This window comes from Anopheles coustani, chromosome 3, assembly GCF_943734705.1.
Source record: "Anopheles coustani chromosome 3, idAnoCousDA_361_x.2, whole genome shotgun sequence".
In the NCBI taxonomy this organism is placed as follows: Eukaryota; Metazoa; Arthropoda; class Insecta; order Diptera; family Culicidae; genus Anopheles; species Anopheles coustani.
Genome location: NC_071288.1, coordinates 4,400,686 through 4,419,885, shown reverse-complemented (window position 1 = coordinate 4,419,885; position 19,200 = coordinate 4,400,686). Strand labels below are relative to the sequence as shown.

Here is a 19,200-nt window from a genome sequence, read left to right as displayed (position 1 = left end):
TTCAGGTCTTCCAAATCCCGATTCTGCCAACTCTAATATTTCGAGTTTCGTGTTTCAGTACGATTGACTTGGTCGAATGGTGCGGTTGTAATAGATGTCTGTTCGCGGTATCGTGCTTTTCTCTGCAATTTGGATGACGGTTCGTTGGTGAGAAAAAAAAACAGTTTTTGGAATCTGGACTTTTCGATTCTTCGTCGGTTGTCTTGTGACGGGCACGTGTTGACACAACACGTTAATTCTGAAAAGAGGTCGTTTTCTATCACTTAAGTGAAACGTAAGTATGGTGCAGTGTTTGCCGGTGTGAGTTTTCGATTTCGTTTCGATTAACACCTTCGAGGCGAACCGCAGTGGAAAATGTTCGTCACGTCTGTTGACGGTCGATCATAAACACGGTTGAGGAGCCCGGATTTTGTTCCCGGCTGCCCGAGAATCGCTTCACGTCGAGCGTACATAGGAACGACGCGTGAAGTGGACGAGCTTTAACACGAGTAGCCCAATTAGAAGCGGAAATTGAAGCTCCCTTTCTAAGTTTACAAAAAAATATAATCAAAAACAAGAAGAAATCCCCGGCTACGGATCGGCGATGTGAAGTTGTAATACTTTTTTTTTTAATTCATCGCTAGAACGATACTTGGCGTCGAATGTCCGCGGTAAGTTGCCCGGTTTCGTCGGTGGCACATATCTCCGTGGACAGTAGGAACGCAAGAGTGCAGAGTGGCGGGCGGGCACCCGGTAGAAAGAGATGCTGGAAAAAAGAGACAGAGTTTTCATTCATTTACAAGTGCATGAGGCCGTGCAACAGCGAACAGCAAGAGACGGCTGTACTACTTCACGGAAGGGGTGCGAAAAGTACGGCACGGTGTTCTAGGCAGTAAAAGAAGATGGCGAGTCATCGCTTCATCAACGCTTCCAAAGGGGAGCACGAAAGAGATAACTATCGGTGGCTAATTACGAGGGGTAGTTTCAGTTGAATAAGTTTGCCTTGGTCTTTTTCGATCGCGGCTAGTCTAGTTCGAAAAGTGACACGGAGTGGACGTGCGCGGGCGCGTCCCATCACTACGCTTGCGACGAAAAGGTGTGCAAAATTTTCCCCCTGTTGACCGAAGATTACCCACATCCGGTATCGGGTTCTTTTTTGTGTGCCACCGTGTGTGCTCGAGAATTTCATCGCGCCCAAAGGTACTACAGGTCGGGTGCAACGCGAAAAAGCATATACCCGTTGTGTGGTAAAATAATTGGCTTTTACTATCTATCGCCCCCGAAGTGAAATGACGTTGAAAAGTGCGTGAAACAGCTTCCCCAGCAGCAGCAGCAGCAGCTCGAAAACGGCAACGGCGACGGCGGAGGCGATTCGTCGGGCGCGCGCCTTCTTATGGTTGCGGTGTGAAGGGGAGGGGGATTGATGCAAGGCTGAGGGTTAGCAGGGAAGGCAAGTGATCGCGGCGGCGGCATTTTGTCGGCAGTAGTGTGCGCGTTGTCGAGGAAGGAAGGTTGAAGAAGAAAAAAAAACTAAATTCAGCTCGCGCGGCCGGTCCATCTCATCGTCGCCGCGCTCGTTCTCTCCAACCGGGGAGTCCGTTTCGCCCGTGTGTCGTCATCGGGCGTATCGCCGTCGTAAGCAGAATCGTACTCTTCTCTAGCAGGTTCCAAGGCGCGTTTGTCCGATTCGCGTGTTCAGTACGGGCGTGTGCGTGCCAGTGAAAAGGTGCGGGCTTTCCGTGTCGCGCAGCGAACAGATTTTTGCTCCACACAACCCGAGGAGCGCATCGCACAGCAGGGCCTCGACGAATACCGCCTCGCCCGGAGGAGGAGTGATGGTGCATTAAGTGCGCGGCCTTTACCAAATCCAATCAACTCGTAGGCTGCTCCACAACACAACGTCGGTTGTACTGTGGTGGGCACAATTTTTGAGCATCACAACCGCCGTCGGTCACTTGTCGCGTTATAACCAGAACACCAAAAAATTGCACCAAGCGGTGGTTTCCGCTTTTCGTGTCTCGTTTCCCGTTTCCGTTCCTGTGTGTTCGAGCAGGCTTTTAAAAAGGTTTTCCGCCGCGTCGTAGATCCTTTCTGGTGCAGTCTGGGCCAGCTCCCGTTTCCCTCCCTTCTCCCTTCACACACACACACACACACACATAGACGGCACCTATGCCGTGTTTTTCAACTACGCCATTGGAGAGGCAAGCTGAACCCTTCTTCCACACACACCGTTTTTATGTGGCAAGTGCGTCGCCGTCTCCACCGCCTGCTTTGAAAAAGGACTGAATAAAGCCGCGTGTCAAGGGTGCAGTTTATTGGAACGCGATGATATTTGATGGTTTTCTTTTTTTTCGTGACAATTTTGTCGCTGTTTCTGCTGTCACATCGTGACCAACACCCGCCCTTTTTTTTTTCTTCTACACACTCGCCGTTCGGGGGGGTAATAAAGGCGTAGCGTCGCATATGTTCTCACATGTTGTTCTCTTTGCGTATGCTCTCTAGGTCGTCGTCGTCGTGTCCTCCGGGAGTTTGAGGAAAGGGTGCACGCCACAGGGCTTGTCCACAATAAAGTGCTATCGCCACCTCCTGGAGTGTGATAATAATAACGTGGCGATGATGTGCAGTGTACCTTGCTTGCGTGTGCTGTGTTGTCTTTGAATCTCGTGGTGCGTCGTGTAAGTGACGCCGCGGAATACTGAGTGTAAGAAAAATCGCCGACCACCCGGCGGCGGCGTGGTGGCGGGAGGGGACTTAAATAAATAATTCGACGTCGTGGTTTTCTTTGTGCGCCAAGTTCCAATTCCCACTTGACACTGGCCTGGCGCAAGTAAAGTGACGTCTCGTGTAAAACGTGAGTGGGGTAAAACGAAAAGAATTGCTGAACATATACGCAACGCAACAACAACAGCTGTGAAAATAAGGTAATCGCAGGAGATAAACAAAAAACAAATTAATTACCGCGCGTTGCTGCATACACAAGGAAATAGCAACCACACGTGTGATCGTGATTCGTGGACGCCGGAAGGCCGTGCAGCAACGAGATAATCACACGCACGCAACACACACATACACAATTTCGCCATCAACATTGGCTTCCGGTGGTTGAGCAAACGACGTGCGGCGCGCGATGTCGTCCGAAAAGGTGCCGCCGATATCGCCATCCAAAAGTCGCAGGCAATTGGTAAGTACACACTGAACGGGTGGAAAAAAGAATCATCGGGCTCCATAACCGCGGCAGGGTAGATAACGTATGTGTTTGCCACGCTGCAAAACTAAGATATCCAAGAGAAAGGGGGAGCACAATTCTTCCGACGAAGGCAAACTTGGAAATATTTTTACACAAAATATCAAATTATTTCTCGCACGATTTCCTCGTGAGAGAATGGATAAAGAAACACACGAAAGAATAATAGCTAAGAATCACCACAAGAGTCAATGAGAAAAAATCCGCAAGCCGAATGCTGGTTCCAGTTAAAAAATGTGCACTGACATTTAATTGCGCACTCCGAAAATGTTGGCCAGTACACACTTTCTTCCAATTTAAAATCCATCCATCGTCGAACGGACGAGCTTCGTTTGAAGCAAAGTTTATTGATGTCATCAGCCGGGTATTCGTCAGTCAGCCGTTTCTTTGCACACGCTGTCTGCCCCATCGCGTGGTGGTCCCCGACGATGGCCGGGCAAGACTGAAGAAAACCGGACTAACGAATCGAACGTCACCACAAAGAACAACGCTTGCGAGATGACGCGCGCTTTGTCTCCGGATTCGGAAGCAGATGAGCTAATTACACGCGGGCAAGAAAAGCGCGAGAGCGACTTCTTCTCGAGGGACACGCTTGGTTGGTCGAGAGTCGCGGGTGATATTTCTTCCCGCGAAACTTCACCTGATGATGTCGGGAGGAGTTCGCGGTTTAGAACGTATTATTTTTTATTCTTGCCTTCTAGTGGTACCGCTGCTTGAAAATAGCATGGCTAGCGGTTTTCCAGCGCACACGGCGCAAGAGGAGGAACGTACCATTTAACGTGCATGAATGCAGAAAGGGATGGATTCGCGAAATAATAGAGCGCGACAGGACACATCAAGGCACGATCCAGCGGAAAAGGAGTCTTGAGCGAAAACGAGATGCGGATGTATGCGCGCGCATTAAATCAGCGTTGGCGTTGCTTTTCCCATCGGCAAACCAACTCGCGTTTTCGGCAACCTGTGTCTGCCTGCCCCAACCGCGTATGGCCATCTTGATCGTTATTGCGCTGAGGTGATTCGTCCGGAGGATCTCTCCTTCTTCAACACAAGAACATCGAAAATATCTCGTGGTCGGTACGCTGCCGATGTTTCGGAAGTGCGAGTTAGATTTGTGCTCGCTCACGTGTTCTTGCGCGGCAACTTTGCTGGGGTTACACTGTGTGTGGGTCTCGTACCCTCCTTACGTACGTCAGCCGGCCGGCTACTGTGCAAGACCATCCGGAACCGGGACGTTTCCGTCCAGCATACCAGAAAGGGTACGGCCGTGGTTCTGCTGAGTCTGAGAGCGCCATGCGAAATGATAGGTGGTCTAATGGCGGAGGGGCGGACGTTGAGAGCGATGTTGAACGTGTGGTGCACATGAATATTTCATGCATGATTTTCTTCCGCTCATTGAGTTGAGAGGACGATAGAAAAAAGCGGAAAGCGAATGGCTTTGGTTGGGTCGGCTTTGAAACGGAAAGAGAAACAAAGTGTTACTTCAAGACGTGTCGTAAACGTAGATGACCGGAAGGCGACACACCCCGGTTCCAGAGCGTTGCTTCGCTACATTCGCAAAATGGAACCAAGGAAACCACATTGTACTACTCGTTTCATAACGTCATTTAAATATTGGCGTAAATGCAGTTCTGATTCGAAGGAAATTATATACCGGAAAGCTATCCGCATCCCACAACACAAACCCGTGATACTCCCACGAGGGGGTTCTGTTTTGTCCGACAGGTGTGTTGATCCAAATTAAACGAGAAACTCATCTCCCGGCGGGAGTGTTTTCATTTATTTTTAGGTTGCACTTTTCCTCCCCCCTGGGCACAATCGATGCCAGGGGCGCGCGCGCCGTCAACTGGCATCAGGCGGTGTGGAATGTCGAAAATGTTTACAGCCAACCAACAGGATCAGTCTTTAAAATGCTCGTCAAAGTGTTCGGGTTACCGGCAATTATTGGGTCGAATCGACATTTATTTGAGATTGTTTTTTTTAGATAAAGTTTTGTAGGAAATGATTCATCAAGAAACCCACGGTCAAAAATGATGATCATGCAAGGAATCTTAAATGAAACCATTTGGTAGATAATTATGCCGTGCCTTTGACCTACTTGTGTTTCTACTCATGAGGCGTAGATAATTTCTATCAAGTGTTTCTTATCTTGCGCGATTGGCGAAATAAATGTTTGCGTAATTTTCCCAGGTCAAATTGAAAAAAAGAAGCAAACTTAAAAGAGAAGTTGATTGTGTCGGCGACTGATAGATGGCATTATTTACCAAATGTCTGCGAGAGTTTCGTTTCTAATTCAAAACACTTCCAAAGAATCGAAGAAATCAAATTTACGTTTAAGTTAAACAAAGAGCAATTGGCAAGATTCGCGAATTTTGGCGGGTACGTATCTTAATGGCCTATGCCTTGAGCAAGCCCGGCTGACGCACACAACAGTCATATTCATTCATCAAAACTCGTGAGTCAACTGTTGTGAGGGTGACTCCATTTGTTCGCTGCGTGCTAGACGAATTGTTGTCCGCGCGAGAGACCAGTCCGTGGGGTGTGGGGTTAATGATGTTTGGGATGGATTCCTTCACTGCTGTTCCATCTTCGAGGTGGCGCCAAGCATGTTTGTGATCGCTGCCCTACCACATCATCCCCGAGCGAGTTTAAAACATACACTTCTCATCGTTCCATCTATAAATTTCTCCCAAGGGTATATGCTTCTTTTTTTAGTTTGCCTCTCGCGGACAACTCGCTGAACAACACTCTCGGGGAAAAAAAGCTGATGTTTCGTTCTGCGTCCCGCTTTGTTTACCTTTCGAGACGTAAGATTTCTTCGATGGTTTTTAAGGAATGCACCTATCAAGCTCTTTTTTGGACCCGATATTTTTAGCAACCTTCAAATGAACTTTTGTGGATCGATCACGTTTGAATACTTCCAGGCTACTGTCGAAAATTTGTTGAACCACACTTTTTATTCGTTGTGATAGCATTTTGCAGCGTTTCTTCTCCGTTTGGGTTTGAGCTTCCAAAAGCGACAGCCATCACCACCAACCCGTTGTGTAAAGGACGCTTTCTTGCTTTGCGGTTAAGGATTGGTCAAATTTTCCGTCGTCGTGCGAAGGTTTTTGCCGAAAAGTTCACGGCATCCTCGGAATCTTCATTCTTTATCCTCTTTCTTTTTCCCTCTCTCTCTCTCCCTTTCGTACAAACTGATACCTGACTTGAATCACTCCATTTTTGGAGCCCACCAGCGCGCGCCGGGTAACATTTCGGAGTCCGAGAATCCGACAAAAAAAGGAACCGGTTTTCGCTTATGTTATGTACGCCAGTTTTCGTATTTCGATAGCATCCAGCATCATCATCGTCGTCGGTGTCGTCGTCGTCGTCGTCCGTCGGCTTGGCCAGGTTTTCCTGTTCCGCATTGTTGCTGCTGTTCGTATCATCCTTGCGATATTACGGGGCGGCCCGACCGCGTTGCTTCTCGACAAACTCGGCATCGCGAAAGAAACCTTTTTCTGGGGCAAAGTGATTTTTAACGGTTGGATCAGATTTTATAGCTTTTTAAATCTTACTCCAACGGTGCATACTTTAACTGCTTCCTTTTACGACAATGTTTATTAAATGTCTCGTAAAAAAAAAGGATGAGCCTATTAGCCAGTGTTTATTTTTGCAGCCGCGGGGTGTCAATAGTTTGATTTATTGTTACTCAATTTCATGTGTATATGTTTGTCTTTCTTTCTCTCAATACCACATATTACAGCCTTTTACGATGGATAGCATAAGTTGAAACGCGTTGAACGCCTTTGTTAACTCCGTTAACGCTTCTGGAAACCGGAATATGACATCTTGCAATCCTTCAGCGCGTTTGTCACCTTCATTAATGATTCTTTAAACTCGAATATGATATTTGTAAACTTCATTACAGCCATTGCCAGCCAACTTTGCCTCGAAAGCGGGTGATTTTGTCTCTAACACACGTTATTTTGAAATAGCTCATCAACTGTTGTCTCTAAAGCAACTGGTATTGAAATAGCTCATTGACAGTTGTCTCTAACGCATCTCATTTTGTCTCTAACTCATCTGACTATGCCTCTAACGCAGGCAAGGATAAAAATAAGGAAAAACCAAAGTAATTGTGGTTATGATACATTGTAAGACTCCAAGAACAATAAACATTATTATTTTGGTATACTTTAAAGCTATTCTTATGTATTTTTAAATAATTTTGCGTTTAATTTTTATACGTGCCTGCATACGCATCAACTAAGAAGCCTGCATTACGGTGTTCAACTCGGCGGCATAAACGTACTTGCTTGGATTAATGTATGTCACTTGACAGTTAAGATAGTGCGTTTATGCCACCGGGTTGAACACCACAATGCATAGTTGATACGTATGCCGGCACGTATAAAAATTAAACGCAAAATTGTTCAAAAATACATAAGAAAAGCTTTAAAGTTCTTGGAGTCTTACAATGTATCATAACCACAATTACTTTGTTTTCTCCTTATTTTTCGGCTTGAGAGGGTTGCCCGCGTTAGAGACATAGTCAGATGAGTTAGAGACAAAATGAGATGCGTTAGAGGCAACTGTCAATGAGCTATTTCAATACCAGTTGCTTTAGAGACAACAGTTGATGAGCTATTTCAATCATCGGTGGGTTAGAGCTGAACATAGGTGGCAACGGCTGTATCGCCCTGTCAGATTGGAGGCCGGTTTGTTTTGGGTTTCATAGATGCAAATTGTGTACACATACATATATAGTCAACCATTCGAAAAAGACGTTACTGTTCACATTCAAATTGTATCCACGCTGTGAATAAATTATTTTAAACGATTGAACGGTTCTATTGAATATCTGTTATGGAAATGGTATATTGTGGTATACACAAATCATAGGAGGGCCCATAGAAACGGAAATGTAAAATTTATTCTTACCAATCTAGTAAGCTTAGATGTGCTGCGGTGAAGGTAATTGCAAGTGAGAATTTCAGATTCCGTGATAAACAAGCTCAGCGAAGGAGGAACAGGATTATTTTGCCCACTGAGGAGTAGTGAATTGGCCTTTTATTTTCCATTGAAACTGGAAAAGAATGACACGTTGGAGGCACTGGTCCTGCTGGGTGCATATGTGAAAACAAGCATGGTGTCAGCTCAAGACAATGAACAGCAACTTTCACTGCAACGACGGCATTTGATGAAATCAACAAGCAACGAACAAACCTACCGCTTTCTGAATGAGCCCTCATTGTTCGAAGACGAGTCTAAGAAAGCTTTCGTCCGCTGGAGCTACCGGATGATCCCGGATGTAGAGCGGTGGATGGCCCGGAAACACGGACGGGTAAACTTCTACCTGTCCCAGGTGCTGACGGGGCACGGCTTTTTCCGCCAGTATCTCGCAGCCAAAAAGTTTACCCTATCCGGCCTGCCCTGACACCGAGGAGTTGCCGGAACACGTGCTGTTCCAGTGCCCCCGTTTCGCCGGGGTGCGCGAGCGGCTCCTGTCTGGACATGGGCTGGCAACCGTTACCGTCGACAACATGCACGAACACCTGCTCTATAGCACGGAGGCCTGGGTTCGACTGGAGGAGGCAGCAAGAATCATCTGTTCCGAGCTCCAGCGGCTCTAGACCACCGAGAGAAAGCCATCGCTGAGCGGCAGACGGCAGCGGCCAGGCGGCGAGTAACGGAACAAGCAGCGGTACGGGCAGCGGCCCAAGATCGAGCGAGAATGAGCAGGTTCGGTCGTGACCCCACGCTACGGGCTAGGATCCAGGCGGCGTAGAGCAAGGCAGCTTTTGGACAGCACCAGGCTACTCCGACGACGCCAACAGCGGGTGCCAACCGGGGTTTACGCCAGCACCATGCAACGCAACCTGGGGCTTCCCCGGCTTCATGACGTGACCCCATAGCACCAGGACGCGGCGCAAGTGGCTCTATACGACGCCGAGGGAAGCGATATGCGAGTTTGGCATAAACGTGAGCCAACACTTCTTTTCCAGTTTCAATGGAAAATAAAAGGCCAATTCACTACTCCTCAGTGGGCAAATTAATCCTGTTCCTCCTTCGCTGAGCTTGTTTATCACGGAATCTGAAATTCTCACTTGCAATTACCTTCACCGCAGCACATCTAAGCTTACTAGATTGGTAAGAATAAATTTTACATTTCCGTTTCTATGGGCCCTCCTATGATTTGTGTATACCACAATATACCATTTCCATAACAGATATTCAATAGAACCGTTCTATCGTTTAAAATAATTTATTCACAGCGTGGATACAATTTGAATGTGAACAGTAACGTCTTTTTCGAATGGTTGACTATATATGTATGTGTACACAATTTGCATCTATGAAACCCAAAACAAACCGGCCTCCAATCTGACAGGGCGATAATGAAGTTTACAAATATCATATTCGAGTTTAAAGAATCATTAATGAAGGTGACAAACGCGCTGAAGGATTGCAAGATGTCATATTCCGGTTTCCAGAAGCGTTAACGGAGTTAACAAAGGCGTTCAACGCGTTTCAACTTATGCTATCCATCGTAAAAGGCTGTATTAGTTTTACAAATTTTGCATTGATGTGTCCATCGCCTGCTGCGAAAGCTTCATTGCATTGAGGCAGCCATTTCACTTGTTGTCTCACACTCACGTTGTGTTGTGGGATGATCGTGATAAGATGGTTCGTGAGCCCAACCGCATTTCTCTCTTCCACCTCCTACCATGCCCTATGTACATACAATGTTCCGTGGGAGAAGTGCTCGATGTCTATCGATTGCCAGACGGAAACTGCCGTCAACCCTTATCGCAATTGCATGTGTCGCGTTGACTCAAGGAACACTCCGGTGGTGGATGACAGGACTTGTCTGTCAGACATAGGAGAGCTTCCGAGAGCTCTTTTTTTACCGCAGAATATTTTTTTTCATAACACATTTGATAAACATTTTCATTGTTTGAACGAAACCAACTCAGGTGAATAGCTAATGTTCTTTAGCTAGGTTGTCAGCTGTGCAAATTACCACGGTTTATGTTTTCTAACCCCAATAGACAGTGTGACACACCAAGGGAATGCGTGCGTCTTTGGAATTATGGTTACAGTGTGTCGAAATTCGGGAGTTTTAGGTACTGAAAACTGTTAAATTTCTATTGCAATTATTTAAAAAAAATGTCTGAAGGATGACGCATGCAAAGAGCAGAATTTAGTTGAACGCCACCACTCTTTCGGTAGTTAATTTCTGCTCTGTAAATTCAACCCAAACTTACCGGCCAAAATGAGAGTCATCTGCGTCCACCTCTACCACCTCCGCTACCAACGCACCCGAAAGTAGCGGGTCTTCTTGGAGCAAACTTTACACCAAACTCGGGACCAGAAACAGCTGAAGAGTTACTTTCACTTTTCACGGTCACAACCACCATACAGTCGTCGTGAGCATGATTACGTGCCCTTTGTGCTCATATTCCACCTGTGTGTCTATGTGTGACTGTCGCCGACGAGGCAGCAGGGAGAGTACAACCCGAAGGGAGCGAAGGGGTGAGAAACTTTTAGCCCTACCAACACCCGGAACCCTCCCGAGGGTGGGGTTGTAATCCAATGCTGTAATCGCGTTCCTGGCGTCTTTCGTGTTTGGGTTTCTTTCGTGTGATTTTATTTGAATAAGAAAAAAGCAAAACTTCTTCCGCAGCTTATACACATTCATTGCCTAACCATCATCTCACCATCTCGCGTTCCTTCTTTTCTCCGTTTCCTTTCCAGCGTGAACGCAAACAGCGCAAGCTTTACTCGGAAGAGTGGAATCTAGGCGACGATGACTACGAAGGTGCCCGGGGGTTCAGCGTGGCCGAGAAGCTCGAGTCGCCCCGCTTCGCCCAGTCCGGCATGGTGCGCGAGATGAAGGGTGAAAATCTGACAGTTGGGTAAGTGAACGTCGTCGTAGAATCTCCTCACGCACGTTGGTCTAGGAGGCCTTGCCTTCTCGCCCCAGCCTTGTCTCGTATTCTCCAGGTACTTAGAAACGCACATTTTTCCCGCGTCCTTCACCGATCCGCAAAACGATTATGAAGACGTTTGCGGACGAAATATTTCCGCTGTTCGAACGGCGAAAGTGTTTTGAGAGCCCCCCGTTCGTCAATTCTGATGACGCGCTGGGTTCCAGCGGTTGTAGACCGAAACGTAACCCTGAACACGTGTTTCCAGCGCCGCCGGTACCTCCTCCGTTTGCTTGGTTCTCCCTGCTTCAGTAGGTCGTGTTTCAATTCCATTTATTAAAGTTTCCTTTGGCAAGCTTGACATTCAAACCTGTTCGGTTTGTGTCTGACAACAGTTAAGCTTTTTTTTTACGTAAAGTTGTATCGGAACTCGTTTCGTTGTGGTCGCAATACGCGGTTTTGATTTGATGTTGCTGCAAGTAAAGTGCTATCGTTGAACAAACATATTACTGCTAAGGTTTCGAATCTCATCGAAATACGGATTCATTTTCTTTTATTCCTTTAATGTTATCTTTTATTCCTATAATGTTTTTGTAATAACGGATACAATCGTTATTAAAAGTAAAAATATTTCACTTTTTTATTTAAATCTTTTTATCTACAACTGTATACTATTATTATAAAGTTGCATAGGGTTGCTTCGATTTCAGAGCAAATCAGATTGTGGTTGATGATAATAGGAAAGCTTTTTCGGCAATATTGCTGATTGAAAATCGACCAAGAGGAAAACTAAAAGCACGCATGCATAGCATCGAAGAAGGCGGTGTCCTGATTTTCAACCAGTGATTGGACAGAACAGGCTAAGCGATAAGCTGCGTCCATTATTTGTCGTTGACCCGGTTAGCATCATCCGAAAGGAGGGAAAGGGTGATGGTTGTAATTAAAAGTTGATCAGCGGATAAACGGGTGAAGGATGAAAAGGAGTAAAACAGCCACGGGGCTGCGTTCTGGTTTAGGTTGGGAAGTTTTGGGTCATTTCACATGTTACGAAACTTAATTTGTCACCTTTGTCTTAGCGTTTTTGAGGGTTATCGATTCGGAGCTCTCTACGGTCTGTCGGGAAATTATCAATACTAACCCCCCCCTTTTCTTATTCCCATTTCCCGATAGATTTCTGCAACAGAATGGCTTCAATATACCGCTGCTGTTCAAGGAGAAAACCGCCCTAGGGCTGCAGGTACCGTCGGCCAACTTTACCATCGGCGACGTGCGGACGTGCGTGGGCTCCCGGCGCGTCCTGGACGTGATGGACGTGAACACGCAGAAGAACGTCGAGATGACGATGAAGGAGTGGGAGAAGTACTACGAGGACCCGGTGAAAAAGAAGCTGCTGAATGTGATCTCGCTCGAGTTTTCGCACACGCGGCTCGAAAACTACGTCCAGAGCCCGGCGATCGTGCGACAGATCGATTGGGTGGACGTGGTGTGGCCGAAGCAGCTGAAGGAGTCGCAGGTCGAGTCGACCAACCTGTTGAACGACATGATGTACCCGAAGGTGCAGAAGTACTGCCTGATGTCGGTGAAAAATTGCTACACCGATTTTCACGTCGACTTCGGTGGCACCTCCGTCTGGTATCACATTCTGCGCGGCAGCAAAGTGTTCTGGTTGATCCCGCCGACCGAGAAAAACCTACAGCTGTACGAAAAGTGGGTGCTGTCGGGCAAGCAGTCGGACGTGTTCTTCGGCGATACGGTGGAGAAGTGCGCCCGCGTCTACCTGACCGCCGGCAACACTTTCTTCATTCCGACCGGCTGGATCCACGCGGTCTACACGCCGACGGACTCGCTCGTGTTCGGCGGCAACTTCCTGCACTCGTTCGGCATCGTGAAGCAGCTGAAGATCGCGCAGGTCGAAGACAATACGAAGGTGCCGCAAAAGTTTCGCTATCCGTTCTTCACCGAGATGCTGTGGTACGTGTTGGCGAAGTACGTCTACACGTTGCTCGGACACTCGCATCTTGTGGGCGAACCGGGCCGGGAGCACGAGCTTGTCGGAAAGTCGCACGTACACCTCACGCACTACGAGCTGTTCGGGCTGAAGGACATCGTGATGTACCTGTACGATCTGCCGGCACAGAAGAAAAACGTGCCCGAGCTCATCAAGGATCCGGTGGCGTTGATCAAGGATGTGCGAACTCTCGTCGAGCGACACTGCAAGGACATTCCGGAGTTAGCAATCACCGGCGTGCCGGTGCTGCATCCAGACCTCAACGTGAGCAACAATTCGTACATCCGCGAGCATTACGAGTACTACTCGGGTGACGGTGGGGGTGGTGGTGGAGGGAATAGAACCTCCACGGATAACGAGGGCGGTGCTGGACACGATCAGGACGAGCGTGATGGAGATGAGGAGGATGAGCTACGCGAGCGAAGGCTTCATGAAGGAGGAAAGAATGGCACCGACCACACGGAAGATGGGGCACAGCATTCGCCACAACAACACCGTCAGATTATTGTGAAAAATGACGCTAGTTCCACAGGCCCTCAAGTATTCGAAGCAAGTAACGCACAAGAGCAACAGCAGCAAACACAAGAGCAGCAAAATCATTCCCCAAATAGTCACATTCAGCTCGCATCAGTGCACCGGAAGGACGGCGCTTCGAACGAAGTACGTTCGGTAATGGGGGAGCAAGATGTGCACTCCGCTCCCCGGTCACCTCCGATCGGCAGCTCGAACGGAGGAACGACGATGGGTCCACCGGCACGCCTCGGTCACCATCAGTACAATGCGGACGACGATCGGAACTTCGTTTCACCGCAGCCGACGAGCGGAAATCGACTTCCTTCCAGTGGCACCGGTGGTCGAGGGCCGTACAAGAAGCACGGCTTGGCGGCCAGCAGTGGTGGTGGTGGTGGTGGTGGGCACGGTGGACATAGTGGTGGTGATAAGCGGGACGGTGGTGGTGGTGGTGGTGGTGGCAATGGACCGCGACGGCGTCGGACACGATGCAAGAACTGTGAAGCCTGTCAGCGGTCCGATTGCGGCGAGTGTAGTTTCTGCCTCGACATGGTGAAGTTCGGGGGACCGGGTCGGGCGAAGCAAACGTGCATGATGCGCCAGTGTCTGCAGCCGATGTTACCGGTCACCGCGCAGTGCATTCACTGCAATTTGGACGGCTGGCGGCAGGCACCAATCACCGCCCCGGCGCAGGCTAAGCTGCAAGCCCAGCTACAGGAAGGCCCGTCGGCGCTAATGGAGTGTTCCGTGTGTTACGAAATTTCGCATCCAGACTGCGCCCAAAGGGCTGCCGGTGGCCCAGCGGATATACACGGCATCGTGAACGATGATCTACCAAACAGCTGGGAGTGTCCCACGTGTTGCAAGTCGGGCAAAAATACTGACTATCGGGTAAGTTCGACACTGAAAGCATAAGTAGAACTAGTTCGAAATATTAGATTAGCAATCAGGTCGCTAAACTATTAATAATCATCACTAAACACAACACAAATTTCGGCGAGGCACCGGTTAATAAAAATAAATATCCTTAATCCTATGGTTGTTCCATTTTCTATTTTAGCCACGCCATTTCCGGGCACGCCAGAAATCGTCCGACATTCGCCGAATGTCGGTCAGCAGTGACGCGTCCTCCGTACACAACGTGGACCTCGGCCGGATAGGAGGAGGAGGAGGTGGAAGCGCAGGCGTTGCTAGTGGGGGCGGCCATGGAAGTGGCGGCGAAGGAGGAGGAGATACAGTGATTTCTGGAGCGAATGTACCGGCGCCCCGAGCGCCTCGGTTCCAGGACGACATGTTGTATGCTTTTGCCGTATCCGGCAGTGCGGTGATCGTCGGCGGAAATGGTGGCAATATACTGTTTGAACGCAAACCCAAGATCAAGGACGAGGACATCTCGAGCGGCTCCGAGAACGATGCGATCGGGAAGAAAATGATGACCGGTGGGCCAACGGGGGGCACCATGATGAAAGTGGAAGTCAAAGACGAACCGCTAGACCAGAACCATCATCACCTTCAGCATCAACACCATCATCAGGCGACGAGCGTCATTAAGGACGGCCGGGAAGTGCAACAGCAGCACCAGCAGCAGCAGCAACAGCAACAGGGTACGGTTGTTGGTGGCACAGGTACCGGGGTAGTCCCGATAAAACGCAGGAAGAGCGAAGAGGGAGGTGCCATTCCAGTGAACAATCACAACAGCACGCAATCGACCACGGCAGAAGGAGGTAGTGGGGGTGGAGGTGGTGGCGGCGGTGGCGGACACGAGTCCAAGAACAATCACACCAGCAGCTCGCTGCCACGCAAAAAATCCTCCCAGCGGATGCAGTTGGCGCACCAGATCCACAGTACGTCGACAAAGCCGATGAAAAAGCCGCTCTATCCGATTCGGCCCGCCTCGACGGCACACTCGGGCGCGATGGCGCAACCGGGCAACTACGCGCTCGACGCGACTTGCATGCTGGCCGTATTCCGCTACCTGCCCCCGGAAACGCTCGTCACCTGCACGATGGTGTGCAAAACTTGGTCCAACATTGCCGTCGATCCGTCGCTTTGGCGGCGCATGAACTGCACCGAGTACAAGCTCTCACCCAACCTGCTGTCCGCGATTGTACGCCGCCAGCCGGAGCATCTGATCATGGACTGGATTGCGCTCGGTAAGCGACAGGTCACGTGGTTGATCTCGCGCATTCCCGGCCTGAAGAATCTCTCCCTGCAAGGCACGCACATTCAGGCCGTGCTGGGACTGCACACCTGCATGTGTCCACCGCTGCAGGTGCTCGACCTTAGCTTCATCGCCGGGTTGAACGATTTCGCCATCCGTGAGATCCTCTCGCCACCGAAGGACTCTCGACCCGGGCTGGCAGACTCCAAATCGCGCCTGCGTAACCTCAAGATGCTGAAGGTGGCCGGGGCAGACATTTCGGACGTTGCGCTGCGCTACATCACCCAGGGGCTGCCCAACCTGACGCACCTCGATCTGAGCTCGTGCCAGCGCATCACCGATGCGGCTATTGCACAGATCGGCACCTCGCAGGCCGCAATCATGACGTTGATCGAGCTCGATCTGAGCTGCTGCAAACTTATAACCGAGTCATCGCTTGCGCATCTGGCCACCTGTAAAGCCCTGACGCGGCTCGATCTCAGCCACGTGCCGCAGGTGTCCACGCAGGCGGTCATCAAGTTCGCCACCGAGTCCAAAAATAATCTCCAGCTGCACGGCATCAAGCTGGTGGACAAGCGGAAACCACCGCCACCGCCACCGGCTCAGCAACAGCAGGAGCAGCAAAAGAAGGATCAGCAATCGGCGTGTTAAGTAACTTCGGGCGAACAATAACGTACAAGGCTAGGCTGCACGGTAATGTATTTCCAGAGTTTATTTTCATTATTGGAAAGGTTGAGGTGTGTTCAGACTACCCTAACAAAAATCTCCCAATCTCTCGGCAATGGCAATCGGGCGCGCGCTTAATCGTAAAACAGAAACCCCACGGATGGTTGGTGGGTGGTGAGACGCGGCGCGGCGGGTGTCAACAATTCGTAAACAAACCAAAGACTAATTTTTAAGTTAACCATTTAATTTTAACCGTCGGCGGTAATAACTTTTCCAGCAGCAACTTTCTCACCCCATTCTGATTCGGTGGGAGCACAAAAGGACGAAATGAAATAAAAAAAAAACACTGCAATCCAATTCTTTAACCCATACGCTTGGGCGTAAGCATCAAACCACACACAGCACCAGCAGTAGCGAAGTCATCATCGGTACTTAGTGTCGCAGATTAGATAGATTTAGAATGTGATCGTGCGTCGTGTGCATAGGTTTAGAGCAACTAGTTCTACTTATTGTCAAGTGCTTGGTGAAGTAGTTTTGTAAATTGTATAAACATCTTCAGGAACAGAGCGCAACAGTTATGTGACGTATCACGTACATATGTCATGAAGACGACAGGGTGTATACGAAGAAGTTATCCTGAGTTATATGTTCATTCTTGAAACCTCATCATCCTCTCACTCGTTGCTTTCATAACAGTGATAAGATAATTTTTTTTATACTTGGAAGATGGTCAATGGCGAACTCAATTTTGATCATTTCTTTGTGCCGAAATGTGTTTCTTTACCATAATTTTATCCACTATCCGTTCCTTTTTAAAACGATAGTTTTAAGTCGTATCTTCCTGTATCATATCTCGTTCCGTTTCTTGTGCCGAAGTAGAATTCCACAATTTGTCCACAAACAAAATCACATGTAGACGTAATGAGGAAAGGCAATACGAAAGTATAAACCATGGCGATGGCCTATGGGAATGAGTTGAAAAGTTGGTGTGTGATAATCGATTTTGATTTCTGGAGGTCATTTGTTGTTTTTTTAAATTCATCAAATCGACCCCATGATTTGCTCCTCTTCGCTTCCTTCGTGTATAATAAAATTTGGCATTTAATTTTTTTTTTTTTTGAATAATAATTATTACAAAAACCGTTTGCTTTTAAAACGCCGCGAAAGTACTTGCAGTGAGGGGGAAAGTGTTGAACAATGTCATCGAGCATCGTCGAGGCAACTGATTCCGCTCGGTAGAGAAACGCCATAGTTCGCCTGGTTAGCTTTCCCCGTTTGTTGTTCGTGCATTCATAAACAGCACAGCAAACGATCGAATTACAAAAAAGCAGCAAAATAATATTGCATGATCAAATAAAAACAAAACCCAAATGGCATACTGCATCCCAATCCACCCCCAATCTAACGGGGAAAAAGATTGAGCGCTAGTTTAGCGTTGAGATAGATAAATGAATAAAATTAAATACTGAAATAAGGGCAAGGCGGCGATATTCGAATATAGTTGAATAGGCATAATTTCACGCAAACGTTGAAGAATACGAATACGTAGAGTAAAAGCGAAAAACACAAGCCCCGTATTACAAGAACAATTGTTGTATCGTAATTTAGTTGTAAATAAACGTAACGTCCCTTCGTGAGCAAGATAGACAAAATCCTCACCGTTGATGTTTAACAATATCGCTGCTCGAAAAAATATTGAGAAATTATCATACATTCATATCAAATATTAGTTATATTTTTCAAGAGCCAAGATTGGACTTGTTTGTTATTAGTTGGGTATTTTTGACTGGATTCATACTTACAAACATTTTGACATTAAACTGAAAAAGTACAAATATTAACTCGTAGCATTTAACTTTCTATTTTTGGCTATTTTTCTTTCAACTGCTCTTCCAGGGATTTTTATCAAACAAATAAATTGGGTAATGCGGCGTTTTGCTTACCAATCATCGTCAAATAGTGGTGAATTGCAAAACTTACAGCTTGGAATTCCAAACGGGTTAAGAAGACAATTCATAGCTTCTACACAATGTTCTAGTTGTGACCAAGGGCCTAGCGGATAATGTCGTAAAATAACCCCACTTTTAAAGGCGCTCATAAAAGGTAAACATTGTTTTAAAAATCGACTGCTTTTAAAAAACCGATTCATTTAAAAGCCGACTGCTGATTTTGGAACTACCCAAGACTGGTCCGTTCTGTTTCCTTGTCGACGCCTAATACCAAGGGACTCTATTTTACTGACTGAAAAGAATTCGATCATTGATCATCGATCATGGTTTTCGCGAGAGGAATCCGGATCGATTGTTCCAATGGGTTGAATTTTGGGAACGACGGCTTATCGTTAGAAATTTGCTCCGTCTGGTCGATGCACCATTTGAGTTGGCTTAGTTTGTTCTGAAATTTGCATTCTAACAGAAACACGACTTCCCCTGCTACTTGAACCCTTGAGTCAGAGGCTCAGCAGGTTAGAGTCCAGTGAGCGCGTAGAAGACTTAGTAAGGGAGCGTGAGGCAGATGCCGTTTGAAGGATGAGATGAAATGATCTGATTTGGAACGCGGTACCGATTGGGACTAACTCATCAGGTACAACGAGAAGACGGGCACAGTGATTGTGGTGGCTTGATCACAGGGTCGGAGGTTATGGCGAAGTGTATTGTTCACAGCTTGGGTCGACCTATGGTTTTAGACCGATTCGATATTTATATGGTATCGTATTCCGTAC

At 47.8% G+C, this 19,200-nt stretch overlaps 1 protein-coding gene across 3 annotated transcripts; it reads left to right on the top strand.

Annotated features, from left to right (window-relative positions):
• The first annotated feature begins 81 nt into the window (after nt 1–81).
• Nucleotides 82–17,593, top strand: LOC131271393 (jmjC domain-containing histone demethylation protein 1). 3 transcript variants are annotated; one of them, XM_058272807.1, is made up of 5 exons: nt 82–147; nt 2,482–3,160; nt 10,961–11,121; nt 12,304–14,542; nt 14,712–17,593. In XM_058272807.1, exons 2-5 carry the CDS (start codon nt 3,107–3,109, stop codon nt 16,461–16,463), a joined length of 4,206 nt encoding a protein of 1,401 aa, XP_058128790.1. In that variant the 5' UTR covers nt 82–147; nt 2,482–3,106; the 3' UTR covers nt 16,464–17,593. The 3 variants fall into 3 exon arrangements, with proteins under 3 accessions (XP_058128790.1, XP_058128792.1, XP_058128791.1); XM_058272809.1 differs by having other exon boundaries at nt 83–139; XM_058272808.1 differs by lacking the exon at nt 82–147 and adding an exon at nt 155–274.
• The last annotated feature ends 1,607 nt before the right edge of the window (nt 17,594–19,200 follow it).

What these genes read in the sequence shown, in the direction of transcription:
- LOC131271393 (XM_058272807.1), top strand. Translation starts at nt 3,107, where the DNA reads ATGTCGTCCGAAAAGGTGCCGCCGATATCGCCATCCAAAAGTCGCAGG. An exon ending in CCAAAAGTCGCAGGCAATTG is followed by an intron (nt 3,161 to 10,960) that starts GTAAGTACACAC and finishes TTTCCTTTCCAG; the next exon opens with CGTGAACGCAAACAGCGCAA. An exon ending in GGTGAAAATCTGACAGTTGG is followed by an intron (nt 11,122 to 12,303) that starts GTAAGTGAACGT and finishes ATTTCCCGATAG; the next exon opens with ATTTCTGCAACAGAATGGCT.